The 13,255-nt window shown below is 41.4% G+C and overlaps 1 protein-coding gene across 3 annotated transcripts; it reads left to right on the top strand.

Annotated features, from left to right (window-relative positions):
- The first annotated feature begins 195 nt into the window (after positions 1-195).
- LOC110481375 (serotransferrin-2) lies at positions 196-12,953 on the top strand. 3 transcript variants are annotated; one of them, XM_021549966.2, is made up of 18 exons: positions 196-377; positions 3,010-3,140; positions 4,624-4,787; positions 5,160-5,259; positions 5,649-5,825; positions 6,010-6,172; positions 6,279-6,343; positions 7,018-7,175; positions 7,658-7,844; positions 8,000-8,148; positions 8,357-8,447; positions 8,753-8,821; positions 9,041-9,223; positions 9,503-9,659; positions 10,340-10,422; positions 11,239-11,423; positions 11,730-11,916; positions 12,207-12,953. In XM_021549966.2, exons 2-18 carry the CDS (start codon positions 3,086-3,088, stop codon positions 12,254-12,256), a joined length of 2,223 nt encoding a protein of 740 aa, XP_021405641.2. In that variant the 5' UTR covers positions 196-377; positions 3,010-3,085; the 3' UTR covers positions 12,257-12,953. The 3 variants fall into 3 exon arrangements, with proteins under 3 accessions (XP_021405641.2, XP_077643258.1, XP_077643257.1); XM_077787132.1 differs by lacking the exon at positions 12,207-12,953 and having other exon boundaries at positions 11,239-11,432; positions 11,730-11,813; XM_077787131.1 differs by lacking the exon at positions 196-377 and having other exon boundaries at positions 3,008-3,140.
- Positions 12,954-13,255: the final 302 nt, after the last annotated feature.

Raw genomic sequence — 13,255 nt, 5'->3', positions numbered from 1 at the left:
TTCTGCAAAGTGGGGTTTGATCTGTGAGGAGGGTTGGTGCGGGGGAAAAAAGCGCCGTCGCTGAGGCGATGTGGAATGGGGATAGGGCCCTGAGGGAACGGGATGTGGGGACATTTTGCAGGGGATGTAGAGTGGGACAGGGCGGTGGTTCCTGAGGGTCTGTGGGGGTGCGGCTGCTCGCGGGCTGTGCCCAGCGGGAGGAGGGCGCTGCTGCTGGCAGTCGAGGATGAGGCGGGTGGGGCTCGGCTGCTTTCCAGCGCTGCCATTGACAGACAGGTAAGTTCTTTACCCCTGGTGTGGGGCCACCAGGTTTCGTAAGGCAGGGATTTTAGAGAGAGGACACACGACATGGGATGGACACGATGCTGCTCCTCCAGGTGAGGTGTCTGGCAGGGTAGTGCAGTAACACCTATTCCTCCTCTGTTGTCCTTTGCCTGGATTTTGCCTGGCTGCCTGCTGCCCAGAGTGAATTTTATAGAGGTTATTTGGTTTTCCACTCTCTTAGATGCATCCCTAGATGAATAAATGCTACACTGCTGGGAAGTAGCTAATTCCCTTTCTCTGACCGTGGCAGTTTCATATGGTGAATCAGTAGGAAAAGAATTCAAGAGTCCTGACTGTGTTTCCACATCCTTAATGCTTTAACACATAGTCCTCAGGCAAGGTGATTAATTTAATTTAAATTCCTGATTTATGTTTGTTTATTTTCCTGACCAGGCCTAAATGAAGTCTACAACACCTTCGTGTGACTCTGCCTTTTTTTTACATCACCATAGGGAGTAGTATCTGTATAAGTATCTTAAACACATACAGGAAAGCCTTTCATTGTTAAATATGTGAAATTTGAGGGCAAATCCAGATACAGTAATATTATTAGCTGACTGAATTGTTGGGATTTACATATCCTGTACATAATAGTAGGACTGGCAGGAAGTAAAACCTCAAAGAAGATGGGATTTGATGCTGTTAGGTGCTTTGGTTAGCTGCGCAAGAACCATTAGCTTTGATGTGTAAGTGCACCCCACTGACAGACAAGTTTCCCCAGATCTGACTGAGAAATGATTCAGAGGTTAAGGTGCACTTAAATGTAACTTGCTTGTTTATAGCATAAAGTAATTGTCACAAGGCTAAACTGATTAAATAATATGTCCTGATTGAATCTTTCTCCTTGGAATTAAAAGTAAATATGTGGTTACATAACTGTTTTAAAATTAATTATCATGTGTCTTGTTATTACATTTATGGGTTTTTTAACATATGGTAAGGATGTTAAAGAGTTTTATCCTTCCCCTGCACTCAGGGAGGGATAAAACTTACTTCCTAAGGGCACTGAGCTCTGCTAGGCCTGTGCAGCTGGGCTAAGTCAAAGAGGGGATTAGTACCACAGCTCCTCCAGCAAATGAGAGACTGGAGATCTTGGGCTTGAGAATGTTCAGGTGATGCCTTAAGTTTTAGCTTTCATATTTTCCAGATTCTATACTGCCTTAGAATGTAACTCTGAACTTCATATAAAGTGCTAACAAGTTCTCTTCACAGTTTAGTCAGCCAAAACAATAATTTTCCAGACCAAGAGCCAGGGACACCATTGTAGCTTCAGGCCCCAAAAGTGCAAACAACAGTGAATTGAGGAGAGCAGTCTGGGAGGATGGAACTTCATAACCTGAAGCTTTAATTGGACAATTAACCCCAATATGGAAATGGACCAAAACGTATAAAAGTGTGAAAACTCATGACTGGTTGTCCATCTTGGGTCTATCTTCGGTAGAGCCACAGCTGGGCTCTTGTACTGCCCAAGGTGTATCCTTTGAAGGCCTTTAATAAATACCTACTTTATTCCTTTAACTCTGTCTAGCCTCTGTTCCAGGTAGTGCAGGGAGAAATCAGGAATGCCTCAGGCTGGATGGGGCTTGGAGCAACCTGATTTAGTGGAAGGTGTCCCTGCCCTTGGCAGGGGGGTGGAACAGGATGAGCTTTAAGGTTCCTTCCAACCCAAACCATCCTGTGTTTCTCTGTAACTCCTGTGGTCAGATCAGCGGGAATCAGCACCTCAACAAATGTTGCAGATCTAGAGAGGGAACTTGCGAAACTCAAGAGATGTGCAATACATGAGTGTGAAAGAAGCAGGTGGGAAATGATGACTGAATCACTAGGGAAGGGCACATAAGGCAACCAAAGAAATCTGGTAAATGTATCTGCAAAAATACATGAACAAAACACCAGGGAAATCTGTAAGATGAAGAAGGAAAAGTAGGATAAAGACTCTATTCCTCCAGAACTCTTGGAAGAGTTAATTCTTTCCTGAACAGAAAAGAAGAAACCATATTAGCAGTATTTTATATATAATCAGATACTTCTGCTTATATATAATACATAAATAAATGTATTTTTTCTCTCATATATAATATATAAATATATATAATTTTGCTCTGCTATAGAATTAATGATGTTAATGGCTGCTGTAGAGCAATTAAGAAGTAATAATCCTTCAGGTTAAGCATTAGAAAATAGGGGAATAAAGTAGTTTGGATAAGATTGCTGGGCTGGAATGGAATGAAGATACTCAAGACAGTCAACAGTGTCCCAGCTCTGTTCTGAATTCTTAGGGTGGCATAGGATTACTTTTTGTTTAAAATTATTCAATAGATAAGCCATTATCAGGCGAAAAGCTAAGGAAGGACCCTTCAGTATTTTGTAGAGCTATATGATCAGTAGTTTGGACAATTCACTTAGCTTTAGGTATCTTTTTTGTTAGTTAGGTGTAAGTCTTACCCATCTCCCAAAGGCATTTGGGTGCCTTTTGAAACAGCAAAAGTACTATTTCTTTTTAAAGCAGAGGTTTACATTTCTTTCTGTGTCTGATAAGGATAGAGCAGAAAATGAATGGGTATTTTCTGTCTTCGGGTGGGAAAGGGACACAGTCCGTTTCTCCTTTGCACACAAGGGTATACCATCCTCTGATTGTTTCCTTAAATCTTGATTTATCCTCGTTGATGTCTTGTTATCTTCCAGAAGCTTTGGTCATCACTGTGGAATTCCTGGTATGAGAAGGCAGAGTCAGAGAGAAGATCCTTGCTGAACTGCTGCAATGATGAAGACAGTGATTTTAATTGTCCTAATTACCTTTTCTTTGCTGGCTTCAGGTAAGGCTGATACAGAGAGGGAGAGAGAAGGGTTGCCTCTGGGTGGGTGATGTTCAAACTAATAGATGTTTTGGTTTTGTTTTCCTCTGTGCAAAGAAAGAAGTTGCAGTTAAACTGTGCCTGTATTTTTAATGTTTGATCATTGGCAGATGGTGACTTTTTAGTTTTGAAGCAGCTTGATACACAGCTTCCTTAGTAATTCAGTGAGGGTTTGTTTCCTTTGAACAGTTGAGATCTGTGTACTTGTTAGCGGTGCCAGAATGAAGCAGTGGCCCTCAAGCTGCTCCCCTCTAAAACCACAAGTTCTTCTTGTGCTGAATTAACACCAGAACAAGTAGAGGACTAATGTCTAATGCTATGCTGAAAGAAATAAAAACTTCAATGATTTGATTGTGCACATTGCTAGTATTAATAGTTCTCCAGAGAGTCAAATGCTTAAACATCTGGAAATGACAATGTTAGAGATGTTGTGGCATTTTCTGTGCATTCAGTCCTGGTTTTCATTACACGGCTTAAGATTCTCTCGAGTTACATAACTGCATGCTATTTTTGTGTACAACAATCACTTTTTCCCCCTCTTAAGTGTCTAATGTCTTCTTGGAGATACATATGATGATATATTTCAGAGTAGAATGTATTTCAGAGGAATAATACAAGATGGAATAATTGCAGCCTAAAGCAAAAGAGGAAATTTTGTTGGCATGTCTGGATTCCTTTAAGATGTAGCTTTATCATTGGTTTAAACCCACTGAATCTCCAAGTCTTTCTGAAAAAGGAAGTTTCACCTTCACCTCCACCCTTAAATGTATCTTTTCGGTATGTGAAAGCACCAGAGGGAGCAGCAGAGCAGAGGTTAAAAGCATGGCCTGTATTCACAACAAAGGACAGCAGTAAAACTGATAAACCCCAGGGAATGCATGTTCACATCAAGGCTGGAAGGTCTGTGTTCTAATAGTGTCACATCCCAGTTGACTTGTTAGGGGAAAATCTGCACTGCGGTAACAGGAAGATGGTTACTCTACATTGTGTCATTCTTTCTCTTGCTGTCCCAACAGGAAATCAGGCCGTAGCCATAAACACATCCTTACCTTTGGTTCCTCCTAATTTTGGGCGGCAGTCTTACCTGAAATTCACTAGGGTTGAAGCAAGGAAGATTCTGTGACAAAAGATTTTCCCATAATAATTGCTGATTCATGAGAAATCTGCCTAGAACTATTCGGTTGCTTTCAGTCAAAAGGAAGCAAAGAGACATATTAAAGATCCAGCATTAGATGTTGTCCTCATGTTGGGCAAAAGTGACCTTGGTCACATGTGGGCACATCTCTTGGGTGCCTCTAAGTGTGTGGGTATGTCAGTGTGAGTGAGGACAATCAAGCTATTGGGAAGTTAAATAAAATAGAATAACCGCTCTCTTCCATAAGGTGTTAAACTGAGGGTTTTTCATGAAATCCTACAAATCTTGACTTCTTTTTTGACCCTACAGGAAAGAAATTCCGATGGTGCACCCTTTCTGACCTGGAACAAAGAAAGTGTGCTGAGCTCTCCAAAGCACTTACAGCTGTGCTGCCCCTCACTACTGCCAGTTCCTTTACCAGGATTTCTTGCATCAGAGCCCACAATACATATGACTGCATTGATAAAATCAGGGTGAGTTCACAGAGATTTTAAAAACTGATTTTGTATCCAAATCTTCTTGGAAAAGTAACTGGTAAACAGAAACTATGGGAAAATAAAATTATACTGAAATTATTGAACTGCTTATATGACAGTATATGTGCTTACATGACACAGTCACTTGAGAGGCAAGATTTAAATCCTGTGAACACTCTACCAGATATACTGTTTTACCCCAGCTAATGTCTTTGCAATCGCCAGTAAATAGTGAAAGCTGCTTGGAAATAAATAGACCAAAATAAACTACTAAATTAAAATTTGTTCAAGCAGAAACTGTGGTCTTGAAACTTCTGTTTGTTTCCTTGTAAACACACTTGTTTTGAGGGTTTTTCTGTTGGTTTAAAGGCAAATAAAGCAGATGCTGCCTCATTGGATGCTGGAGATGTTTACTCTGCTGTAAAGCTGTACGGTTTGACAGTGGTGGCAAAAGAGATCTATGATCAAGGTAGGCTGCTAAAGGTGAAGAATAAACTGTACTTCTGATTTGGCTAAGAAATGGCTCTAGATTTCTTGGGGAAAAAAAGTCAATATGTTTTTTATTAGCTTTGTCGGAATATGGGGGTGTTTCTAAAATACTTAATGATGATGAACAAAATACCAGTGGTTCCTCGTACCCAGTAGCCTTTCTGCCTGTAATACTGACAAACTTGCATTGTTTGTTTGACAGGGTGCCATGTAGTCAGTGTACGGTTAAGTTCTTGACACCTACATTGAATAGGCCTAAGATAATTTCTTCTTTAGCCATGTTCACTGAAGTAGTTCAGCTCCTCATCAGAGATGGAAGCTGCAGAATTGATTTTTTTTTTTCGTGTTATACATTTTGTGCTATTGCAGGAAATTGCGTGTTTGCTGTGGCCATTGCCAAACGAGGAACTCTGGATATCCAGAGTCTACGAGGTGTGCGCAGCTGTCACAATGGAGCCAGGTGGACATCGGGCTGGAATATTCCACTTGGCTTTCTCCTTGCAAGAAATTCTCTTTCCTGGGATGAGACCCAGCCTCTGAGCCAAGGTAGGCAATAGGAGCCATAGGACTACCTCTGGCCACAGTGGATGTAACTGAAATGCCAGCAGATGTAGGGTGAACTAGTTATGGCCATGATATGTTTGGCCCCTTTTCCTCTTCTGATTTTTTTCCCATTTGACATTTTTCTTTATTTTTGTTTTGTTTTTTTTTTTTTCCCCTACACCTGTAGCAATTAGTGAGTATTTCAATGCAAGCTGCATCCCTGGGGTTGGTGTTGCTGCTCCCCAATTGTGTGCTCTCTGCCAAGGACAAAAGTCCTATGTCCGAGACAGGAACCACTTCTGTGAGACAAGCAGTAATGAACCCTTCTATGACTCTGAGGGAGCCTTCAGGTGAGCTTTGGTACACTGGGTCTGAATTCACTTTTAGAGGAAAAAGAACTTTTAAGGTAGGAAAGCCAGGAGAAATGTTAATAGGATCGCATTTGTCTTCCTGCAGGTGCTTGAAGGATGGAGTGGCAGATGTTGCCTTTTTAGATCATCTAAGAATTATGAGTGCCACAGGTAATCTTAAAAATGCAGTTTTCTTTTAATCTCTGGCTGTGCTCTTTCCTGTGCAGGTGTTTGAGGGATATGCCTATATTTTTGTTGTTTTCAGGGAAAATTCAATCCCTGCAATCAGTTCAGGGGCATTTCTTATCTTTCCACACAACTCAGAAAGAAAGAGAGCAGGAAAGTGTGAGTGAGCAATGGTTGCTCATAGGAGATTCTTAAAATGGGAATGGACAGGTGATCTCATTAGATGTGTCTCTGACACAGCTGTCAGTATTTGCTTTGCCTGAGTTACAAAATTCCTTTTAAAATTCAGTGTATTGAGCTGCATAACTGTGAAGTTCCTCTACACCTGCCTTGTACTTTTAAATTCAGTTGAGCTCTGTACCAAAGGTGGTTAGCGGTAATGTTTTCAGGCAAGTGTTTTTAAATAAATGTATTTACAGCAGTACAGCTTAAAAAGTATTTAAGAGCATGTATTTTGGAGCAGCTCTGGCTGAGTCCCTCTCTTTGTTAGAAGAAGTACTTACCTAAGACAACTTTCCCAAGTGTGCTTGGTACACATCATGCTGCCTGTATAACCTTTAGCAATCTGCACTGAGAAACGTTTTCTATTCCATCTCTGTGCCTGCTGCAAAGTCATGGCTCCAGTCACAGATCCATGAGTGTCTGTCTCCTTGTTTCAGAGTCAGAACAACAGGAATATGAACTCTTGTGTCCTGATGGGTCCACAGCAGAGCTGAGTGAATACAGCACCTGTAATCTGGGCAAGGGGCCTGGTCGTGGTATTGTCACCCGCAACAACTTCCAAAAGATCACCAACAAATTTCTTAGCATGATCCAAGTGAGTGAATATTATAAGCTGTCTATGTCCAGACACAGTTTTTTCTTCCATCTTTGTGTGGCAATCATGACCCAGATGGCCTTTTTTCTTGAGAATTTTGTAATTAGTGTGAATAAAGTGCTAAAGATTGTTCTGGGGAAGGATCTTGCATTGGCTTGTGTAAGGCTTTGCTTTTTTCTAAAGTGTTCTTCTGTAGGAGGCTAAGAAAAAAATCAGTAAAAAAGGGGAAAATGCCATAACACACAAACTGGAAAATGGCTAATGATGTTTATCCTGCCATGAAACTTGAATCAATTTTTATGTAGCTAAGGGAGAGTTAAAGGTTCAGGCAGGGCTCACTTTTCTTCAGCTTTTTTTTTCTCAATTTATAAATAGTATTTGGTATCTTGACCACTAATACAAAGGGAGGGAAGGCTGAAGTTGCCTGTTGCTGGAAGAATGAGCAGATTTGTTGCCATTTAAAAGTGTTGTTCTTGTCCTAGCGCCTCTTTGGGCATAAAGGAAAGGAAAGAGCCAGATTTGAACTCTTCAGTTCAGCACCATTTGGGGGAAAGAACCTGCTGTTCCGAGATGCCACTCAGCACCTGCAGCTTCTCGAGGAGCAGCTGGAGATTGCCTATGTCCTTGGTCTGGATTATGTAGCTCTCCTTAAGGGACTCGGCCATGAAGGTGAGAACCATTCCAGAGGACTGTAGCTAAGGAAAGGGAAGAGAAAGTTCTCCTTCCACGTTATTCCTCCCTCCAGGCACAAATGCATTTACCTGAAAATCCCCTTAACATATCACAGATTGGTGCACTAGTGACATGATCTGCTTCCATTTCAGGGAGCTCTTTGGACAACAGCGTTGTGCGCTGGTGCTGCATCAGTGATGCTGAGCTTCGCAAATGTGAGGAGTGGGCACTGAACATCAAATCTGACCCATTAGTCTGTGTCCAAGCCACTTCCATGACCAAATGCATTGAAATGATCAAGGTAGGAGACTCCTTCTGCTCGGGGTATAAGACTGCACAGGGTATGTGTATGTCTTGTCTGAACTAAAAAGAGGAAAGCTAGCTTGAGGAATAAGTGGGAATGAGAGGGAATTTATGCAGGGGAATTTCCAGCCAGTGGAGAAGTCCTACTGCTTGGATACTCAATTCATGCAAATCCTGGTTTTGTTATTCTCTAATGCTGCTGGCAGAGTAGTGAGGCTGATGCAGTCACCCTGGACGCAACACATGTGTACATTGCAGGGAGATGTGGACTGGTGCCTGTAGCTGCAGAATGCTATGGTGAGTTCTCATGTGACCTTATCAAGAAGAGAGGGAATCAAAAAAGTACTGTTAAGAATATAGTTAAATTTCCACAGTTTGTGATGTTTTGTGATGGAAGCAGGAGTCAGTATAAATGTCCAAATACTCTTCCCAGCTGTTCCACTGACTGGCTCTAGCATTTAGTCTGTTTATTTTATCCCTTCTGTTAAAGGGACAAAGGTGCTGACAAGGCTGAAAATGATCACAAGGGTTTTGAAGGAATGCTGCCATGTAAAAGGGATGACAGCAGTGGCAAGATCCTTCATGTTTATCTTTCCTTCCAGGGAGAGATTGTGCTCCAGCAGCTGAGACCATGGAGAAAACAGGGAAACTAATTGATCTTCAGCACAAAGGTAACAGAAACTTTCTAGTGTTTATGCAGAAATGTATTTGCATGTTGGTTTAGAATAGAATTTTCTGTGCAAGGACAAGAACTTTGTGTCTAATCAGAGAGTGTAAGCTCCTGTACTGTAACTGAAAATACTGTGACAAGATGAGGGAGGGAAGGGGGGCTGTACCCTTCTGGAATACTTAATTGCCTTGGTATAACTGGTGTTGTCATTATTTCACAGCACTACCACCCGTTTATGCTGTTGCTCTAGCTAAGAAAAGTGCCAAACAGATTCACATCCATAACCTTAGGGGAAGGCGATCCTGCCACAGTCACCTGTACAGTCCTGGAGGATGGTTACTTCTGTCCAGACACACAGTGGGAGCTTGGCAGAATGATACTGAGAACTGTGATATTGCCTCTGGTAAGGGCTGCTCTGGCTTCTCTCTTAACTAGACCATGAAAATCTGAAGCTTAAATTTGTGAGTAAACTAGAAAAGGGGCCATGAGGATCCAACCAACAACTAATGACTACAGTTTCAGAGGGTGTTGAAGCAGCTTTTCCTCATATTTGACTATGTGTCACACTATTTAGTCCTCTTCTTACTAGTTGTTAGGATGAAAATCCTTTCCTGTCTTTTCCCATATATGAAGAGGCTTGGGGGCACCTTGCCTTAATCTCATCTCAGTTTTCTTTACTCAGCTTATCAGAATTACTTTTGGAAGGGCTGCATGCCAGGAGCAGATGGAAACCTGTGCAAGGTGTGCATTGGAGATGGTGAGGTGGAAGGAGCTCGAGTGTCCAGCAGATGTGCTGCAAGTCACAATGAACGTTACTATGGCAATATGGGAGCACTCAGGTGAGTTTTTTGTGAGAGTCAGCAATGCAGAACAACAGCCAGAATTGCCTTATTATTTTGATGAGTTTTTTGAAGGATTTTTTACCCTATTTGTTAAGCATCTTGCTGTATAAACTTTTGTTAGTGTGTATTTTATTTTGGTTGCAGTTGCTATGGGATGTTCAGCTGACTGATGGTTTAAAATTAAACCATTTCCAGAGCAAGGCAATGCTTCCAGATATGTATGACTTAGAGCATTGGTACTGACTCATTAAAGGGATGAAAGAAGACCAGAAAGCAGAGGTGCTCTGGTAAGAAGCAGTGTAGCATACAGGAGATAATTAAATAGAGAGGAGATTAAAAAAATAGTTAAAAAGACAGAGGCAGGGAAGACTATTAAAGGTGAAACTTTTATGAAAGCACTCTTATGAAATATACACAATGCATTTAGTTGAATTCCATTCTCATTCCTGCCTAGGCATGGGTGAAGGTGCACATTGTGCAGCAGCTTTGACTTGGGAGCTACTATAAGGAATGAAAAGGATTGTTTTAGCAAATCTCTGTGCTGAGATTACCAACATATGCCAAGGGATTAGATGAGAGAGATACTTCTAACTACTCCTGTTTTAGTTTCAGATGACTGTCCAAATGTCAGCCACCATGTAGTGCTGTCTTGATCACTTTTTTTTTCCTTGCACTAGGTGCCTAGTTGGCAATCCCAGTGGAAGAAGCTTTGGAGATGTAGCTTTCCTGGAACACTCAAACCTGCTCCAGAACATAGAGGGTGAGATGCAGATACTGTCTTTTCCTTTAAGAATGTTCATTAATGTCAGTTACTTCCCACAAAGCAACCATCACTTGTGAGGATCACCCTTTACAGGTTTAATCTAGGTCCATGAAGTTGTGTTTGTAAATGGAAGATTGCTAGAAATTTTCTGCATGTAGGTGTTCCAGTAAAGCTCAACATTCAGATACCGTAGGGGAAGAAAGAAGAAGAATCACCCAGTGCAAAGATATGTGTTGGGATCATCATCCTTGGAGACTGCACTAAATTTCTGGAAGCTTTAAATTTCAAAGCCTTAAAAGGCAAACCAAAATATATTTTTCTTCGAGTCAAGGAGAAAAGGAACCCTCATTGAAGCAAAATAAATTGCTATTTTAGGCAATTTCAATAAGAGAAGAGACTTTTCTAAGAGAAGAATCTCTCTAATATCTAATGAAGGTATAAGGGGCTGGAAACCCACAGGCATTCCTGCAGCAATTAGCAGTTTGTCTGGGGAAGCAAAGGGCATGCAGGCCCAATTGCTTTGTTCCCAGAAAGGGATCTGGTTACAGATGCAGATGAGACATGATATGCTGTTCATATGTTTGATATTATTCTGGTTTAGTTGATAGGTGCAGCTTAAGTTCACTGACCTCAGTGGAGACACTACCCTGGTCTTTATGCATTCCTAAGAAATGACCACATAGCATGCTGTGTTTGTTTTGAACACATTGACTAAACTTCTCCCTCTCAAGTTTTAACGTTTTATTTGAGATTCATTCTCTCTTCTGCTTTAATTTTTCAAAAGGATTACCTTGCACTTCATTTTCTTTTCAGATCTGGGCAGCTCTGGTTGGGCAAAAGGTTATACCCCCCTTGACTTTGAACTCTTGTGTCCGGACGGAACACGCGCCGCAGTCACAGAATGGGCAGGCTGTAACCTTGGCCCCATTCCCCCCAGCACTGTCATGACTCGCCCAGTCACTGTCACTAAAATCTCTGACTTCCTACTGAAATCTCAGGTGTGACAGGTAACAGGGAAAAGCTTGGCATGTTACCATTTGTTATGTACAACTGCTGAAAACCCTTTCAAGATGAAAAGCTTTATATACTAGGGCCTTCAGATCCAATACAAAAGAAAAAAATGTGCACAGGAGATTGAGAAACTAGTTATTTGGATTCTTTTAAGGGGCATTTTGGCACCAGTTCCCATTCCACAGAGGCCACACTTTTGCTGAGAAACAAGGTACTGCAAAAGTGCATCTTTTTGTACTAATAAGTACTATTAATAACCCAGGCTGTGAAACTTTTGTTCCTTTTCTCTTCAGGAATCTCTGGGAAGCAAATTGGATTCTGAATTCCAGCTCTTTCAGTCCTGGAAGTATGGTGAAAGTGATCTGCTTTTTAAAGACACCACTCAGTACCTTGTTCATGCAAGTCATCTGAGCTATCAGAAGATCCTTGGAGAGCCTTTCATTCAGCTGGCAGAATCAGTGTTTAATTGCACACCTGCAGGTAAAGTCAAGTTCTTAATTCAGAGTTAGAGAGAAATGCAGCAGGCAGCCTTCTCTGCACAACTCTGACCCTTTTGTTTAGACTGCATGGAGAAGTATGTTCTACCTGAAACTGTTCGTAACAAATTTCTAAGGAGTCCTGTGTTAGGCTTCTGTGAGACTAAGGTGGTAACTGCAATTCAAAAGGGGATTTCACCTCTATTCTGCTGTTTTAATCAATAGCATCTGAAGAACTTAGTACTTTTGAAGCTGATAGCATCTCTCAGTGTATACTTTCTTACTGGTTTGTAGGCATCTTGGACTTCTGCAAACAGGATATCTGTGCATCCTCATCCAACTGACAGCTCATACGGAGGCTTTGCAGGGCACGTGCCATCAGCATTGCTGCTAAGAACAAGGAAAACATGCAAGTCCAACCAATCCAAAGCAATTAGCAAGGAAACAATCATCTCCAGATATGTATGCTGAACACCTTCTTGTCCTTTTTTTTTCCATCAGATTTTGTGTTTACGATGATATAATACTACTCATATATTATCCCTTTCTTTTTTGGAGCATGGCAGCATGGGGAACAGCACAACCAACAGCAGAGAACTAGGATCAGCATTGTGGAAAGAGCAGGGCCAGTACCATGGACTGAAATACAGACCTGGTATGAGTAGTACAAGTTAGTTGGTAGCATTTTGCCTTGTTTGTCTTATAAATAGTTTCCATGCAAAAAACCCAATCAACTGACATTTTGGTAGTTGCAACATTGTCTTCCATATCTGTGATTTTGGTTGCAGCTCAATAGCCCCTGCTGAATGCGCATCTGTATGTCTTCTTTAACCAATTTTTTACTAGTAAATCAAAACTTTTTTTTCTCACAATAAATGTATTAGACATTTAATAGCCAGCACAGCTGGATGCTTGCAGCAGTGGATATTCCTCTTTGTCAAGACCTCCAACCATTACTTTATATTGATACTTTGAATTAAGATTCTCTGAAATGTCAAAATACTATATATCAATTAAACACCAAAATTTTACAAGCAGAAACTGCCTGAACATGATCTGAAGCCTTTTGAACAGAAATCATCTGTTCATCATCACTTTTCTGTCTTGTTCCAGTATGGTGACAGAGCCAAATCCTCAGATGCATTTGCAGCCAGCAAGCTGCAGCCGTGAAGGAGCAGGGAAAGAGCAGGATGCTTCTTTAGGCCTTTAAGGAGTTCCTGCCTTCCTTTCCTAGAGCTTCCCTGCCATCTGTGGGGCCCGTGTGACACTGCACTCGGGAGAAGACAGTTCTGAGAACACGGTGAAGAAATGCATCTGGCAGCCTAGCTCTGCCAAGAGCAGCA

Source organism: Lonchura striata, chromosome 18, assembly GCF_046129695.1.
Source record: "Lonchura striata isolate bLonStr1 chromosome 18, bLonStr1.mat, whole genome shotgun sequence".
Taxonomy (NCBI): Eukaryota; Metazoa; Chordata; class Aves; order Passeriformes; family Estrildidae; genus Lonchura; species Lonchura striata.
The sequence above is the reverse complement of the archived record's forward strand: the minus strand, read 5'-3'. Positions and strand labels throughout refer to the sequence as shown.

Bases quoted from the DNA above. Each gene is read 5' to 3' on its own strand.
- LOC110481375 (XM_021549966.2), top strand. From the start codon at position 3,086: ATGATGAAGACAGTGATTTTAATTGTCCTAATTACCTTTTCTTTGCTG. The intron at 3,141-4,623 runs GTAAGGCTGATA...TTGACCCTACAG, and splicing joins CTTTTCTTTGCTGGCTTCAG to GAAAGAAATTCCGATGGTGC. The intron at 7,176-7,657 runs GTGAGTGAATAT...TTCTTGTCCTAG, and splicing joins AATTTCTTAGCATGATCCAA to CGCCTCTTTGGGCATAAAGG.